At 42.6% G+C, this 15025-nt stretch overlaps 1 protein-coding gene across 2 annotated transcripts in view; it reads left to right on the top strand.

Moving 5' to 3' along the window:
* fat3a (FAT atypical cadherin 3a) overlaps window positions 1-15025 on the top strand; it is a gene marked incomplete at both ends in the record, with an annotated part of 251969 nt that overhangs the window by 156935 nt on the left and 80009 nt on the right. Inside the window, 3 exons of one of the 2 annotated variants that reach the window (XM_083637169.1) lie at window positions 5986-6196; window positions 6810-9538; window positions 9697-11065. In XM_083637169.1, the coding sequence (XP_083493295.1) occupies window positions 5986-6196; window positions 6810-9538; window positions 9697-11065 (4309 nt within the window). Of the gene's footprint in view, window positions 1-5985; window positions 6201-6780; window positions 9539-9696; window positions 11066-15025 lie in introns of both variants that reach the window. The other variant, XM_083637168.1, reaches the window with a different exon arrangement.

Here is a 15025-nt window from a genome sequence, read left to right as displayed (position 1 = left end):
CTAACACAGCTCTGTATAGTGACTACACACAGTACAACTATTCTACTATTATACTAACACAGCTCTGTATAGTGACTACACACAGTACAACTATTATACTATTATACTAACACAGCTATGTATAGTGACTACACACAGTACAACTATTATACTATTATACTAACACAGCTCTGTATAGTGACTACACACAGTACAACTATTATACTATTATACTAACACAGCTCTGTATAGTGACTACACACAGTACAACTATTATACTATTATACTAACACAGCTCTGTATAGTGACTACACACAGTACAGCTATTCTACTATTATACTAACACAGCTCTGTATAGTGACTACACACACTACAACTATTCTACTATTATACTAACACAGCTCTGTATAGTGACTACACACACTACAACTATTCTACTATTATACTAACACAGCTCTGTATAGTGACTACACACAGTACAACTATTATACTATTATACTAACACAGCTCTGTATAGTGACTACACACAGTACAGCTATTCTACTATTATACTAACACAGCTCTGTATAGTGACTACACACAGTACAACTATTCTATTATACTAACACAGCTCTGTATAGTGACTACACACAGTACAACTATTATACTATTATACTAACACAGCTCTGTATAGTGACTACACACAGTACAACTATTCTACTATTATACTAACACAGCTCTGTATAGTGACTACACACACTACAACTATTCTACTATTATACTAACACAGCTCTGTATAGTGACTACACACAGTACAGCTATTCTACTATTATACTAACAAAGCTCTGTATAGTGACTACACACACTACAACTATTATACTATTATACTAACACAGCTCTGTATAGTGACTACACAGAGTACAACTATTCTACTATTATACTAACACAGCTCTGTATAGTGACTACACACAGTACAACTATTCTACTATTATACTAACACAGCTCTGTATAGTGACTACACACAGTACAGCTATTCTACTATTATACTAACACAGCTCTGTATAGTGACTACACACAGTACAACTATTCTACTATTATACTAACACAGCTCTGTATAGTGACTACACACAGTACAACTATTCTACTATTATACTAACACAGCTCTGTATAGTGACTACACACAGTACAACTATTCTACTATTATACTAACACAGCTCTGTATAGTGACTACACACAGTACAACTATTATACTATTATACTAACACAGCTCTGTATAGTGACTACACACAGTACAACTATTCTACTATTATACTAACACAGCTCTGTATAGTGACTACACACAGTACAACTATTCTACTATTATACTAACACAGCTCTGTATAGTGACTACACACAGTACAACTATTCTATTATACTAACACAGCTCTGTATAGTGACTACACACAGTACAACTATTATACTATTATACTAACACAGCTCTGTATAGTGACTACACACATCTATTCTACTATTATACTAACACAGCTCTGTATAGTGACTACACACAGTACAACTATTCTACTATTATACTAACACAGCTCTGTATAGTGACTACACACAGTACAACTATTCTACTATTATACTAACACAGCTCTGTATAGTGACTACACACAGTACAACTATTCTACTATTATACTAACACTGCTCTGTATAGTGACTACACACAGTACAACTATTCTACTATTATACTAACACAGCTCTGTATAGTGACTACACACATCTATTCTACTATTATACTAACACAGCTCTGTATAGTGACTACACAGAGTACAACTATTCTACTATTATACTAACACAGCTCTGTATAGTGACTACACACAGTACAGCTATTCTACTATTATACTAACACAGCTCTGTATAGTGACTACACACAGTACAACTATTCTACTATTATACTAACACAGCTCTGTATAGTGACTACACACAGTACAACTATTATACTATTATACTAACACAGCTCTGTATAGTGACTACACACATCTATTCTACTATTATACTAACACAGCTCTGTATAGTGACTACACACAGTACAACTATTCTATTATACTAACACAGCTCTGTATAGTGACTACACACAGTACAACTATTCTACTATTATACTAACACAGCTCTGTATAGTGACTACACACAGTACAACTATTCTACTATTATACTAACACAGCTCTGTATAGTGACTACACACAGTACAACTATTCTACTATTATACTAACACTGCTCTGTATAGTGACTACACACAGTACAACTATTCTACTATTATACTAACACAGCTCTGTATAGTGACTACACACAGTACAACTATTCTATTATACTAACACAGCTCTGTATAGTGACTACACACAGTACAACTATTCTACTATTATACTAACACAGCTCTGTATAGTGACTACACACAGTACAACTATTCTACTATTATACTAACACAGCTCTGTATAGTGACTACACACAGTACAACTATTATACTATTATACTAACACAGCTCTGTATAGTGACTACACACAGTACAACTATTCTACTATTATACTAACACAGCTCTGTATAGTGACTATACACAGTACAACTATTATACTATTATACTAACACAGCTCTGTATAGTGACTACACACAGTACAACTATTCTACTATTATACTAACACAGCTCTGTATAGTGACTACACACAGTACAACTATTATACTATTATACTAACACAGCTCTGTATAGTGACTACACACAGTACATCTATTATACTATTATACTAACACAGCTCTGTATAGTGACTACACACAGTACAACTATTCTATTATACTAACACAGCTCTGTATAGTGACTACACACAGTACAACTATTATACTATTATACTAACACAGCTCTGTATAGTGACTACACACAGTACATCTATTATACTATTATACTAACACAGCTCTGTATAGTGACTACACACAGTACATCTATTATACTATTATACTAACACAGCTCTGTATAGTGACTACACACAGTACATCTATTATACTATTATACTAACACAGCTCTGTATAGTGACTACACACAGTACATCTATTATACTATTATACTAACACAGCTCTGTATAGTGACTACACACAGTACAACTATTATACTATTATACTAACACTGCTCTGTATAGTGACTACACACAGTACAACTATTATACTATTATACTACTGAGGTGCTTCCCTGACCAAGATCGTGCTTTCAGCCATTTCTGTAATATGTGTTATTATCATGATGGCTTTTGTAATGAAATTAAACCAAAGTATTTTTCATAGAGTTACAAAGCAAAACCATTCTGTCTAAACAATAATAGTGTTTCATTTGCTTCCTATACGCAGCAGTTGATCCAGTGGCACTCAGTTTTGTTGTTTTATTCAGGCCAGGCTATTCTAACTTGATTGGTCTGTATTTAATATAGCTTTTCATAATGCAAACTAACAGTGCTTATTTAGCATGCTAATAATAACCTATTTATACTTATGCTGTGTGGCAGCTCATACCAGAGGTTTGCCTCTGATCTTCTGAGAGTCTTGCGAGGCATCAATATTAATCTCAGTAGTCCTGCATTGCAGTCACTCTCACATTCTCCTCACTTGGTCCCAAAGAGCCGATAAGAGTCAAGTCACACTCCAACACTCCATGTCCATCTCATCAGAAGCTGTGGCTGAGTTAAAAGCTACTCCAATCTGCCAAACTGCCTTTACCAGCCGCCCGCGACAGTGATGACTGGTACTGTTTTCACCTTGTGTGTGTGTGTGTGTGTGTGTGTGTGTGTGTGTGTGTGTGTGTGTTTGTCTCATCATGACAAAAGTGTGGTCTTGGAGACACCTATTGTCGCGGGAACTACCACAGAAGCCATTTTGAGTTTATGTCTGTTTGTCTATGTGCACATTTTGTGAACATGATAGCGTGAAAACCGTGCAAGATGCAGTCACAAAACTTGACAGGTGCAGAGCCAGATTACCACCCCCACGTTTGGATGTTTTTTAGCCATATTTAGAGGAATATCTCATTTTAAATTAACATTAGGATTATACTGTTATTATGTCATTATTCAGTTTCTGAGATTCAGTTTCTCACTCACTCATAGGCGATTCTAGGCTTTGCAAACAGGGGTAGCACCAGCAGGATAAAAATATTAGTCTGACTGGGGGGTTTCTAGTGGCCCCCCTGGACAAAGAAGTTTTGTACATTTTAAAGTAAAATGCATGAATCTGATGCACTCTGAGAGCAAAATGAAGAGGCTAATCTTCACATTAATATCCTCTTCACTGTGCTGTGGCTTTACAATGATGAAAAAATAATTGTCTAATAAACACAGGTGCAAGCAAAACACTAATGAGGGTTTCCAAATTCCAATCATGGAAGTTTGAAGCCCTCATTAGTGTTTTGCTTGCACCTGTGTTAACCCTGCCTTTTCGACAAAAAAGACCCCGTGAGAAGGGTCTACTGTCCCAACTCCCAGGCTATGTAAATAGCCTACAGTAAGCAACACATGTGACTAAAGTGTGTAGGCTACAATAAAACAGAACAGACAGGTTGCTGATATGGGATTCATGGCTTCTGTTCAGATATCAAATGCATGGCATGTTTGGGCCTTCCAACCATAGCATTAAAGTTAGTCAATCTTTTCTAGTAGAACAATGTACTAATAGCTTATACTGAAGTAGAACCATACTGTAAATGTAGTAGGTACAACCAGTACATTACTGGTTCATTTGAACAAAACATTAAGAATAAGAGCAGCTTATGGAATTTATAAATGTCCTTTGTAATAGCAGTGTAGAGAAATATCTGCAAATAACATCTCAAAGACAGGATGCTGTTGATAAATATTTGAGGCTGTCTTCAATTGTGCTAAAACAACATTGGTGAGCTTTGTACAAAAAAGATACAGGCCCACTGTTGCATTAATATTGGTATCCTATTTTATGGTTAAGTAGCCTATATTTGCACGCTATTGGTATTGTTTTTTTTTACTGGGAGTAGCCTACTCACGAGTCTCTCAGGCTGCAGTAGTGTCGTTAAGTGAAGTTAACAAGCAGCTGGGTGCCAGCCGTGGCTCTCTCTCCCTCCCCCACTCTCATGTCTTGTCTCTCTCTCTCTCTCCCTCTCTGTCTCTCTCTCTCTCTTTATCTCTCTTTCCCTCTCTATCTGCATCGGTCTCTCGCGCTCTATCTCGCGCAAATGGGGGACATCTAATAGTTTATTATGTAGAAATAAAAATAAAAAATCATCTGGCCACTAGGGGTTGCACGTGCAGCCGGTGCACCAACGTATAATCGCCAGTGCACTCACTTTCATGTCACCACCTGCTCTCCCTGTAGGTCGTTTTACACTACAACAGACAGCAACAGAGGCAGAAACACTGAAATATATATTTATATATTTTATTATCTTATTATAAACCAAACCTCAAAAATAACATCACCCTCTTTGCTTTGCTCATAGTCTTCAACTAAACCCTAAATATCACAGTATAAAACATATAAAACACATTTTAATCATATATACTGTATATATATTTTTTAATTGACATTACATTTCCAATACAAAACAGCAGAGGGTGCTGCAGCACCACAAGCACCCCCACTTCCCACGCCTCTGGTTACCACTTGCCCACAGGCATCCAATGACACTAAATCATCAGACTTATTCTTCTTGGAAACAAATTTTATTTTGTCCTGATTGGTCTTAGATTTGTGTCATAGTTCTTTGGATCCCAATATGAGCCCGACCCAAAAAAAAAAGAAAAAAAAGAAAATGGAGGGCCCCTTGGCACCTGCCCAGGTTGCCCATGGTTAATCCGGCCTTGGACAGGTGTGCAGGTGACCTCAAAAGGATGGCCGAGTTCAAAAATGCGTGTGATCCGAGCAAGGGGGCCAGTCGTGTTATAAAGTGTCAAAGCAAATTTGGATCGATTACATTTGAATTTGTCTCCTTTATTGATATGGGAGAGCTAAAGTCAGTTGGTAATAACTCAGAGCATGTGTCTTCCACAGGTGAAGGACCAAGAGTTCCCCTACAGGAGGAACCTGGCTCGTGTGCTGATCGAGGTGGAAGACGTGAACGACCATGTCCCCATCTTCACCAGTGCTCTGTATGAAGGCTCCGTCTATGAGTCGGCAGCAGTGGGCTCAGCCGTGGTCACAGTCACCGCCCTGGACAAAGACAAAGGCCGCAATGCAGAGTTACACTTCTCTATTGAAGGAGGTAGGCACCTCTGAACAAGAACAAAATATCTTTGTTCTTGTATGTTGAAATGTTTTATACACTTTAAGGAAGTGGTTCTCAAACCTTTTCAAGGACCCCTAAACTGAGACAAATTAGACCAGGGACCCCCATTTGATGAGATTTTTGTTTTTAAGTTATCAAGTGATCCTTTATTTATCCCCATGGGGAAATTCATCCTCTGCATTTGACCCATCCTCTCTACTAGGAACCTTCCTAGAACTAGGAGCAGTGGGCAGCCGCAGTGCAGCGCCCAGGGACCAACTCCAGTTCTTTTGCCAGTGCCTTGGTCAGGGGCACTGACAGGAGTATTAACCCTAACATCTGTACATGTCTTTGATGGCTTTTAGATATTTTGTTACAGAAAGTGTATGAACCCCATGGCCAACATAGTCATACATTCTGACATTTGTGTTAATTATGGATGGAATTTTAATGAAAATAAATGATCCCCCTTTTTGCGGGGGACCCCCTGGAACCCCTCAAGGACCCCTGGGGTTCCCCAGACCCCACTTTGAGAACCACTGATACGATTTCCCTTAAATGAACTCTCACACTGACTTCAGTCATTTCTTTCTTTTTGATTTTCCAACAGGGAACGTTGGAAATGCATTCCACATCGAGCCTGTTTTGGGGATCGTCTCTGTTGCACGTGACCTGGACTTGTCCACCATTGGCCAATATGTTCTCACTGTCAGAGTCACTGACAACGGCTCCCCGCCCCTGTCCACCACCACCATAGTGCGTATTGCTGTCACCCTCCCCGATAATGCCGGGCCAAAGTTCCCCCAGCCAGAGTACCAGGCCGAGATCGCAGAGAACATGGTGGTAGGAAGCTCCGTCACTACAATCACTGCGGTCAGCCAGTCCACTCTGACATACCATATCAAGCAGGGCAACAGCGATCGTATCTTCCGGATAAATCAGTACAGTGGAGTGATCACCACTCAAAAGGCCCTAGATTATGAGACTGCCATGTCTTACTCCCTGACAGTCCAGGCCGCCAACATGGCCGGCATGGCCTCCAATGCCTCCCTACTCATCCAGGTGATGGACGAGAATGACAACCCGCCGGTGTTCCAGCAGCTTCGCTATCGCGGGAGCATCAGCGAGGCCGCACCGGTCAACAGCGTTGTCCTGAACTCAGATGACTCACCGTTAGTAATTAAGGCCACAGATGCCGACCACAACCAAAATGCTCTTTTGGTCTATCAAATTGTTGAGGACACCGCAAAAATGTTCTTCACAGTTGACTCTGGAACTGGCTCTATCAGAACTATCGCTAATCTAGATCACGAGACCTTTGCTAGCTTCCACTTCCATGTTCATGTGAGGGACAATGGCAGGCCGCAGTTGACTGCAGACAGTCCAACTGAGGTCACAATACAAGTGATTGACACCAACGATTCACCACCTCGCTTCACCCAGGATGCCTATGAAACGGTCCTGCTACTTCCGACCTATGTGGGAGTAGAAGCTCTGCAGGTTTCAGCCATAGACCCTGATAGAAATGTCCCTACAGAGCTTACCTACTCTCTGACAGATGGAATACTGGAGCACTTTGCTGTTGACTCCTCCAGTGGGATCATCACAGTCAAAAACAACAACTTCTCCAAAGAGCGTTTCCGCTTCAACGTCAAAGTCTCAGATGGGAAGTTCTCCGGCACAGCTCTGATCACCATTGTCGTTCGAGAAGCTCTGGACTCTGGTCTGAGTTTTGCCCACAGCCTCTACTCCTCATCCATTCAAGAGAATGTCACAAACATCACCAAAGTGGCTGTAGTCAATGCAGTGGGAAACCGTCTCAATGAACCGTTGAAGTACACCTTGTTGAACGCTGGCACACGCTTTAGAATCCGACCGACTTCTGGTGTGATTCAGACCACAGGAATTCCCTTTGACCGCGAAGAGCAAGAGTTCTACGAACTGGTAGTTGAGGCGGGAAGGGAACATGACCATCTGCGCGTGGCCAGAGTTATGGTGAGAGTACAGGTGGAGGACATCAATGACAATGTGCCCGTGTTTGTTGGACTTCCCTATTATGCAGCTGTTCAAGTAGAAGCGGAACCAGGATCATCCATTTTCAGGGTCATGGCTATAGACCGTGACAAAGGAATTAATGGAGAGGTGTCTTACTACCTCAAGGACGACCATGGTCATTTTGAAATCAATCGGCAAACAGGCAGCCTCAGCCTCAAGAGGGCGTTTGAGTCCGACTTATCTAATGTGGAATACCACATGGTGATATACGCCAGAGATGGTGGTCACCCACCGCTTTCATCTACCGTTGAGTTCCCCATCACTGTAGTTAACAAAGCCATGCCTGTCTTTGACAAATCATTCTATTCTGTTTCTGTGAATGAGGATGTGGCAGTGCACACACCTATCCTCGGTATCAATGCTACTAGTCCTGAAGGCCAAAACATCATCTACACCATCGTCGATGGTGATCCATCTCTTCAGTTTGATATTGGCTTTGATACTGGAGTCATAAGTGTCATCCACTCTTTGGACTATGAGGTAGCATCATCTTACCGCCTGACCATTAGAGCCACAGATTATCTGACCGGTGCCCGTGCCGAGGTGGATGTAGATGTGATTGTTCAGGATGTAAATGACAACCCTCCCAGGTTTCAAAAGATGTCTTACAGGGCAGCTTTGTCTGAAACAGCCATGATTGGAACTCCAGCACTTCAAGTAATTGCCACCGACAAAGATTCAGAAAAGAACCACATTGTCCGTTACCAGATCTTCTCCGATGTGCACAACAGCACAGACTACTTCCACATCGATAGTAGCAGTGGTTTAATCCTGACTGCGCGTCTGCTGGACCATGAACTGGTTCAGAAGTATCACTTCACCATCAGGGCTACCGATAATGGCTTCCCACCTTTGAGTAGCGAAGTATCAGTTATACTTGTGGTGAACGACATGAATGATAATCCTCCAGTCTTTAATCAGCTGCTCTATGAGGCGTACGTGAGCGAGTTAGCACCTAGAGGTCACTTTGTCACCTGTGTCCAGGCTTCGGATGCGGACAGCTCCGATTTCGACAAGTTGGAGTATAGCATTTTGTCAGGAAATGAGAGGATGAACTTTGTGATGGACACAAAGACAGGCATCCTAACTCTGTCCAGTCAGCGTAAGCAAAGGATGGAGCCGGCCTACAGCCTGAACGTGTCGGTGTCTGATGGTGTCTTCACCAGCACAGCTCAGGTCCATGTGAAGGTGGTGGGGGCTAATCTGTACAGCCCAGTGTTTGGACTGAACACATATGAGGCAGAGTTAAGGGAGAATGCTGCTGTGGGCACCAAAGTGATACAGGTAAGAACCACTGGTCAATTGTTGAAAGAAATTAGTTTGTTTTCTTGCAATAATTTCAATAAACCACATCATCGATAATACTTATTATGATTATTATACAGTGACCCTGTCTGTTTTTCAACCCTTTGCTAAGACCATGTTAAACTATTAATTTCCAGGTGAAGGCGACTGATGCAGACCCTGGAGTGTTGGGACACATCACTTACTCCTTTGTGAATGACGTTGGTAAGGACCAGTTTAACATCGATGGAAATGGTCAGATCACCACCATGGAGAAGCTCGACCGGGAGGATCCAGCCAATAAGGACATAGTTCTGACAGTGGCAGCCCAAGACTCGGGTGGACGTGTCTCTTACTGTGCAGTGCAAGTGACTCTGTTGGATGACAACGATAATGTGCCTCGCTTCCGTGCTACAGAATACAGAGCCACGGTGAAGTCTGATGTGGCTAAAGGTTTTTTGGTAACCCAGATCCAGGCTTACGATCCTGATGACGGCGCCAATGCCAGGGTGACATATTCACTTTACAGTGAGGCACATATCCCTGTGGTGGATATTTTGGAGATAGACCCCGACAATGGCTGGATGGTGACTAAAGGCAGCTTTAGCCACTTGAGGAACTCTGTATTATCTTTTTTCGTGAAGGCTGTGGATGGAGGTATTCCAATGAGGCACTCTCTGGTATCTGTCTACATCCATGTTCTGGCTCCAGATGCCCTCATCCCATCCTTCAGCCAACCCCAGTACTCGTTTAGCATGCCGGAAGACACCCCCATAGGTGCAGCTATTGGGACAGTGCGCCTCAACACTCCTGGATACGTCTCCCTCTCAGTTACCTTTGCCATAGTTAACGGAGAGACAGGAGAGAACAACCGAGATGGTGTGTTGGTGGTGGAAAAGGATACAGGTGCCATCAAGCTTGATAAGCCCTTGGACCACGAGGTGATCAAAGCCTACCACTTCAAAGTCACTGCCACTGTTCAACAAGCTAAGTTGAATTCTGTGACCACTGTTGATGTTGAACTGAAAGTGTTGGATCTGAACGACAACAGACCGGGCTTTGAGTCCGACTCATACGAGGCCACAGTCATGGAGGGAATGCCCATCGGAACCAGAATCATCCAAGTCCAAGCGCTGGATCCAGACTCAGGGGCCAATGGCCAGGTGACATACAGTCTAGGAGCATCAACTCAGCCAGAGTGGCAGTCAGACAGATCAGTTGGCACCTTTAGTATTGACACCAACACAGGCTGGATCTCCACACTCAAGGACCTGGATCATGAGTCGAATCCATCGTATATGTTCACAGTGGTGGCTTCAGACCTTGGGGAGACCGTAGCTCTTTCCAGTACCTCCACAGTGACAGTGGCGGTGTTGGACATCAACGACAACCCACCCAGGTTCCTGGAAGAGCGCTACCGTGGTTCGGTCCGGGAGAGCGACCCACCGGGGGAGGTGGTGGCCGTGCTGAACACCAGAGATGACGACAGCTCGGCCGTCAACCGCCAAGTCAGTTACCACATCACTGGTGAGTATCTCTGGACACATGTCTCATTGTTAGGTTTAGGCATCGAGAACAGTTCCAAATTGGAACCGGTACCAAAATTCTGATTCTAAAGGAATCGACATTTTAATTTAGATTCTGCTTATTGATTCCTAAGCAAATGTGCGTATTATACTTGAAATCCGAGTCCCCAGTGGCGGACACGGACCGATACATAAAGTGTTCATTTAAAATATTATAGAAGGTTTTCACGGAATTGTGTTGCTAGGGAACAGTTTGAAACCTTGCTTATTTCATGTCAGCTATTGTATTAGCATCATAGAATGTATACACTGCAACAGGAAGTTATATAGGGGCAATTTAGAATGTTCATGCTGTCTATACAAAAAAAATATAAACTGTTGATGTTTACGAATATGACAAAAAATAAACATTTCTCAAATAATCAGAATTGAGAATTGTTAAGAACCCGGAATCGATAAGCAGAATCAGAATCTTTATGATATCCAACCCTAGTCATTGCGTAATGGCTTGTTCATCTGTTTGCATTGTTTCTACCATCATAGCTGCCTGAAAGCCACTGTGTGTCGGCTCGCTTACCCTCAGACTCATCAGTATGCTGCCTGGCTCATTTCCAAGCCATCATAACAGCCATGAATAAACATGAAGACGGGGAACTCATGCCACTAAATTAAAGACATGATTCAATATATAATTCATGGGTTTTCTATGGGGGCTTGCACAGAATGTGTAGATGCACGCTGCTATTCCGGGCCTCACTGAGCAACAGCCATCATGCCGTGATAACAATTTCAGTAGTGCTGCTCCGCCAGATAAGCATTTTTCTTCAACACCTGCTGAAATCGCCCAAAGGTCAAAGAGATAGTAAATAGAGTTAAGCGTAAACAGTTTAAAGACTAAAGTACCTGCGGCACATATAATGAAAGCCACCTTGAACACGTTAAGTGCTCAATTTTCTCCCTTGCCTCTACTGCAATGGATGTTTTTCATAAGGTAAGCTTGACACCAGTCAGACAGATCAATGGGAGTTCAAGCGCATAACGTTCCCCAAATGTGTAGGAGATAAAACGTTATTTGATTTGTTACACACCCCTCTCTGGAAAATGAAAAACAACGGTTTGAGGCACAAAAAGACAGATATCAGAGGAGAGAAAAGAAAGAAATAGAGAAAGATAGACACAGGAGGAATCAGAAAGGGCTGTTAAGAATAGGGATGGTGATAAAAGGACTGTTAATTGACAACCCAGGAGGTAATAATGCAATCGAGACCACACAGAGGAGCACCATGCTGACTGGAGATAGAGAGCTACAGACAGAGGAGCACCATGCTGACTGGAGATAGAGAGCTACAGACAGAGGAGCACCATGCTGACTGGAGATACAGAGCTACAGACAGAGGAGCACCATGCTGACTGGAGATAGAGAGCTACAGACAGAGGAGCACCATGCTGACTGGAGATAGAGAGCTACAGACAGAGGAGCACCATGCTGACTGGAGATAGAGAGCTACAGACAGAGGAGCACCATGCTGACAGGAGATAGAGAGCTACAGACAGAGGAGCACCATGCTGACTGGAGATAGAGAGCTACAGACAGATGAGCACCATGCTGACTGGAGATAGAGAGCTACAGACAGAGGAGCACCATGCTGACTGGAGATAGAGAGCTACAGACAGAGGAGCACCCTGCTGACAGGAGATAGAGAGCTACAGACAGAGGAGCACCCTGCTGACTGGAGATAGAGAGCTACAGACAGAGGAGCACCATGCTGACTGGAGATAGAGAGCTACAGACAGAGGAGCACCCTGCTGACTGGAGATAGAGAGCTACAGACAGAGGAGCACCATGCTGACTGGAGATAGAGAGCTACAGACAGAGGAGCACCATGCTGACTGGAGATAGAGAGCTACAGACAGAGGAGCACCCTGCTGACAGGAGATAGAGAGCTACAGACAGAGGAGCACCATGCTGACTGGAGATAGAGAGCTACAGACAGAGGAGCACCATGCTGACAGGAGATAGAGAGCTACAGACAGAGGAGCACCATGCTGACTGGAGATAGAGAGCTACAGACAGAGGAGCACCATGCTGACTGGAGATAGAGAGCTACAGACAGAGGATCACCTCCTGGGCTGAATGGCGTTTTAATGAGTATCAGCCCGAGAGATGGAATGAAAGACGTGTGAGTGATGTGACCTTATAGATGACAGCTAAAGACAGCAGGAGAGAGGAGGAACGAGCTGTAGTACTATCAAGCCATTTTAATATTTAATAGCCTGACTGGATCATTGCAGATAGGCCTATCCATAATTAAATTCTCCCTGCTTTAAAAGAACATTTCAGATATCCACAATGACATTCTTCCTATGACAAATGGTGTCACTTACGCCATTCATGTGTGTGGGGTTTCTCATTACAGATATCTACAATTTAATTCTGACTAGTCGTAATTCCCGTTCCAGATAATTGTCTCTCCCTTCAATTCAAGATATGATATAGTCCTCTTCATATCCAACATTAGGCTGTGAAAAACGGGGAGATTTAAATGCACCCCCAGGATTGGATCCGTCAGCTCCCTCGAAACTCCATCAGTGATGTGATCCGTTGTTCCGTCGATTTCTGCTGCCTCGGCGAAAAGTGCTCCCACTACTCTATTGGAAAATGCTGCTTTATCTGTAAAGGTGAGACTCGTGGGGACCCAGAGAACCCTCTCTCATTCACACATCTGGAGGTCAGAGGTCAAGGGACCCTTTTGAAAGGGTTATTTAGCCCCGCCCCCTTTCCCACAAGATAGCATGACATGGTTGGTGCCAATGGATGCATTAGGTTTCATATGACACCAGAAACTTCGCTTTGGCTTTAAAACTAACTGTGACATTTCGTTGGGTACATAGTGGTACATAGTGGTACATAGTGGTACATAGTGGTACATAGTGGTACATAGTGGTACATAGTGGTACATAGTGGTACATAGTGGTACATAGTGGTACATAGTGGTACATAGTGGTACATAGTGGTACATAGTGGTACTTAGTGGTACATAGTGGTACATAGTGGTACATAGTGGTACATAGTGGTACATAGTGGTACATAGTGGTACATAGTGGTACTTAGTGGTACATAGTGGTACATAGTGGTACATAGTGGTACATAGTGGTACATAGTGGTACTTAGTGGTACATAGTGGTACTTAGTGGTACATAGTGGTACATAGTGGTACATAGTGGTACTTAGTGGTACATAGTGGTACTTAGTGGTACATAGTGGTACTTAGTGGTACATAGTGGTACATAGTGGTACATAGTGGTACTTAGTGGTACATAGTGGTACATAGTGGTACATAGTGGTACATAGTGGTACATAGTGGTACTTAGTGGTACATAGTGGTACATAGTGGTACATAGTGGTACATAGTGGTACATAGTGGTACTTAGTGGTACATAGTGGTACTTAGTGGTACATAGTGGTACATAGTGGTACATAGTGGTACTTAGTGGTACATAGTGGTACTTAGTGGTACATAGTGGTACTTAGTGGTACATAGTGGTACATAGTGGTACATAGTGGTACTTAGTGGTACATAGTGGTACATAGTGGTACATAGTGGTACTTAGTGGTACATAGTGGTACTTAGTGGTACATAGTGGTACTTAGTGGTACATAGTGGTACATAGTGGTACTTGGTCTGAAAGGTTTGGGAACCCCTGCGTTAAACGATTTTAATGCACACCTGGCGGCCAGTCAGAAACGAGTATTCACCCAGACCATAAAGCCATTTAATTTGAATCACTATAACATGTGGAGATTAACGGGAGAAATCGGCAGCACAGCAGGAGAAAGGGTCAAAAATACTCCCGCGGAAATTGGCAAGTGTTGGCAGGTATGCCTTTTTAGATATCTCATTATGTTTGAACCTGTCAGAATGACGTTGCAGTGTGAATGGTGGATCTGTAATGAGAAAGC

Source organism: Poromitra crassiceps (assembly GCF_964638095.1).
Source record: "Poromitra crassiceps genome assembly, chromosome: 5".
Classification (NCBI taxonomy): Eukaryota; Metazoa; Chordata; class Actinopteri; order Beryciformes; family Melamphaidae; genus Poromitra; species Poromitra crassiceps.
This window is presented reverse-complemented; position numbering and strand designations above follow the sequence as displayed.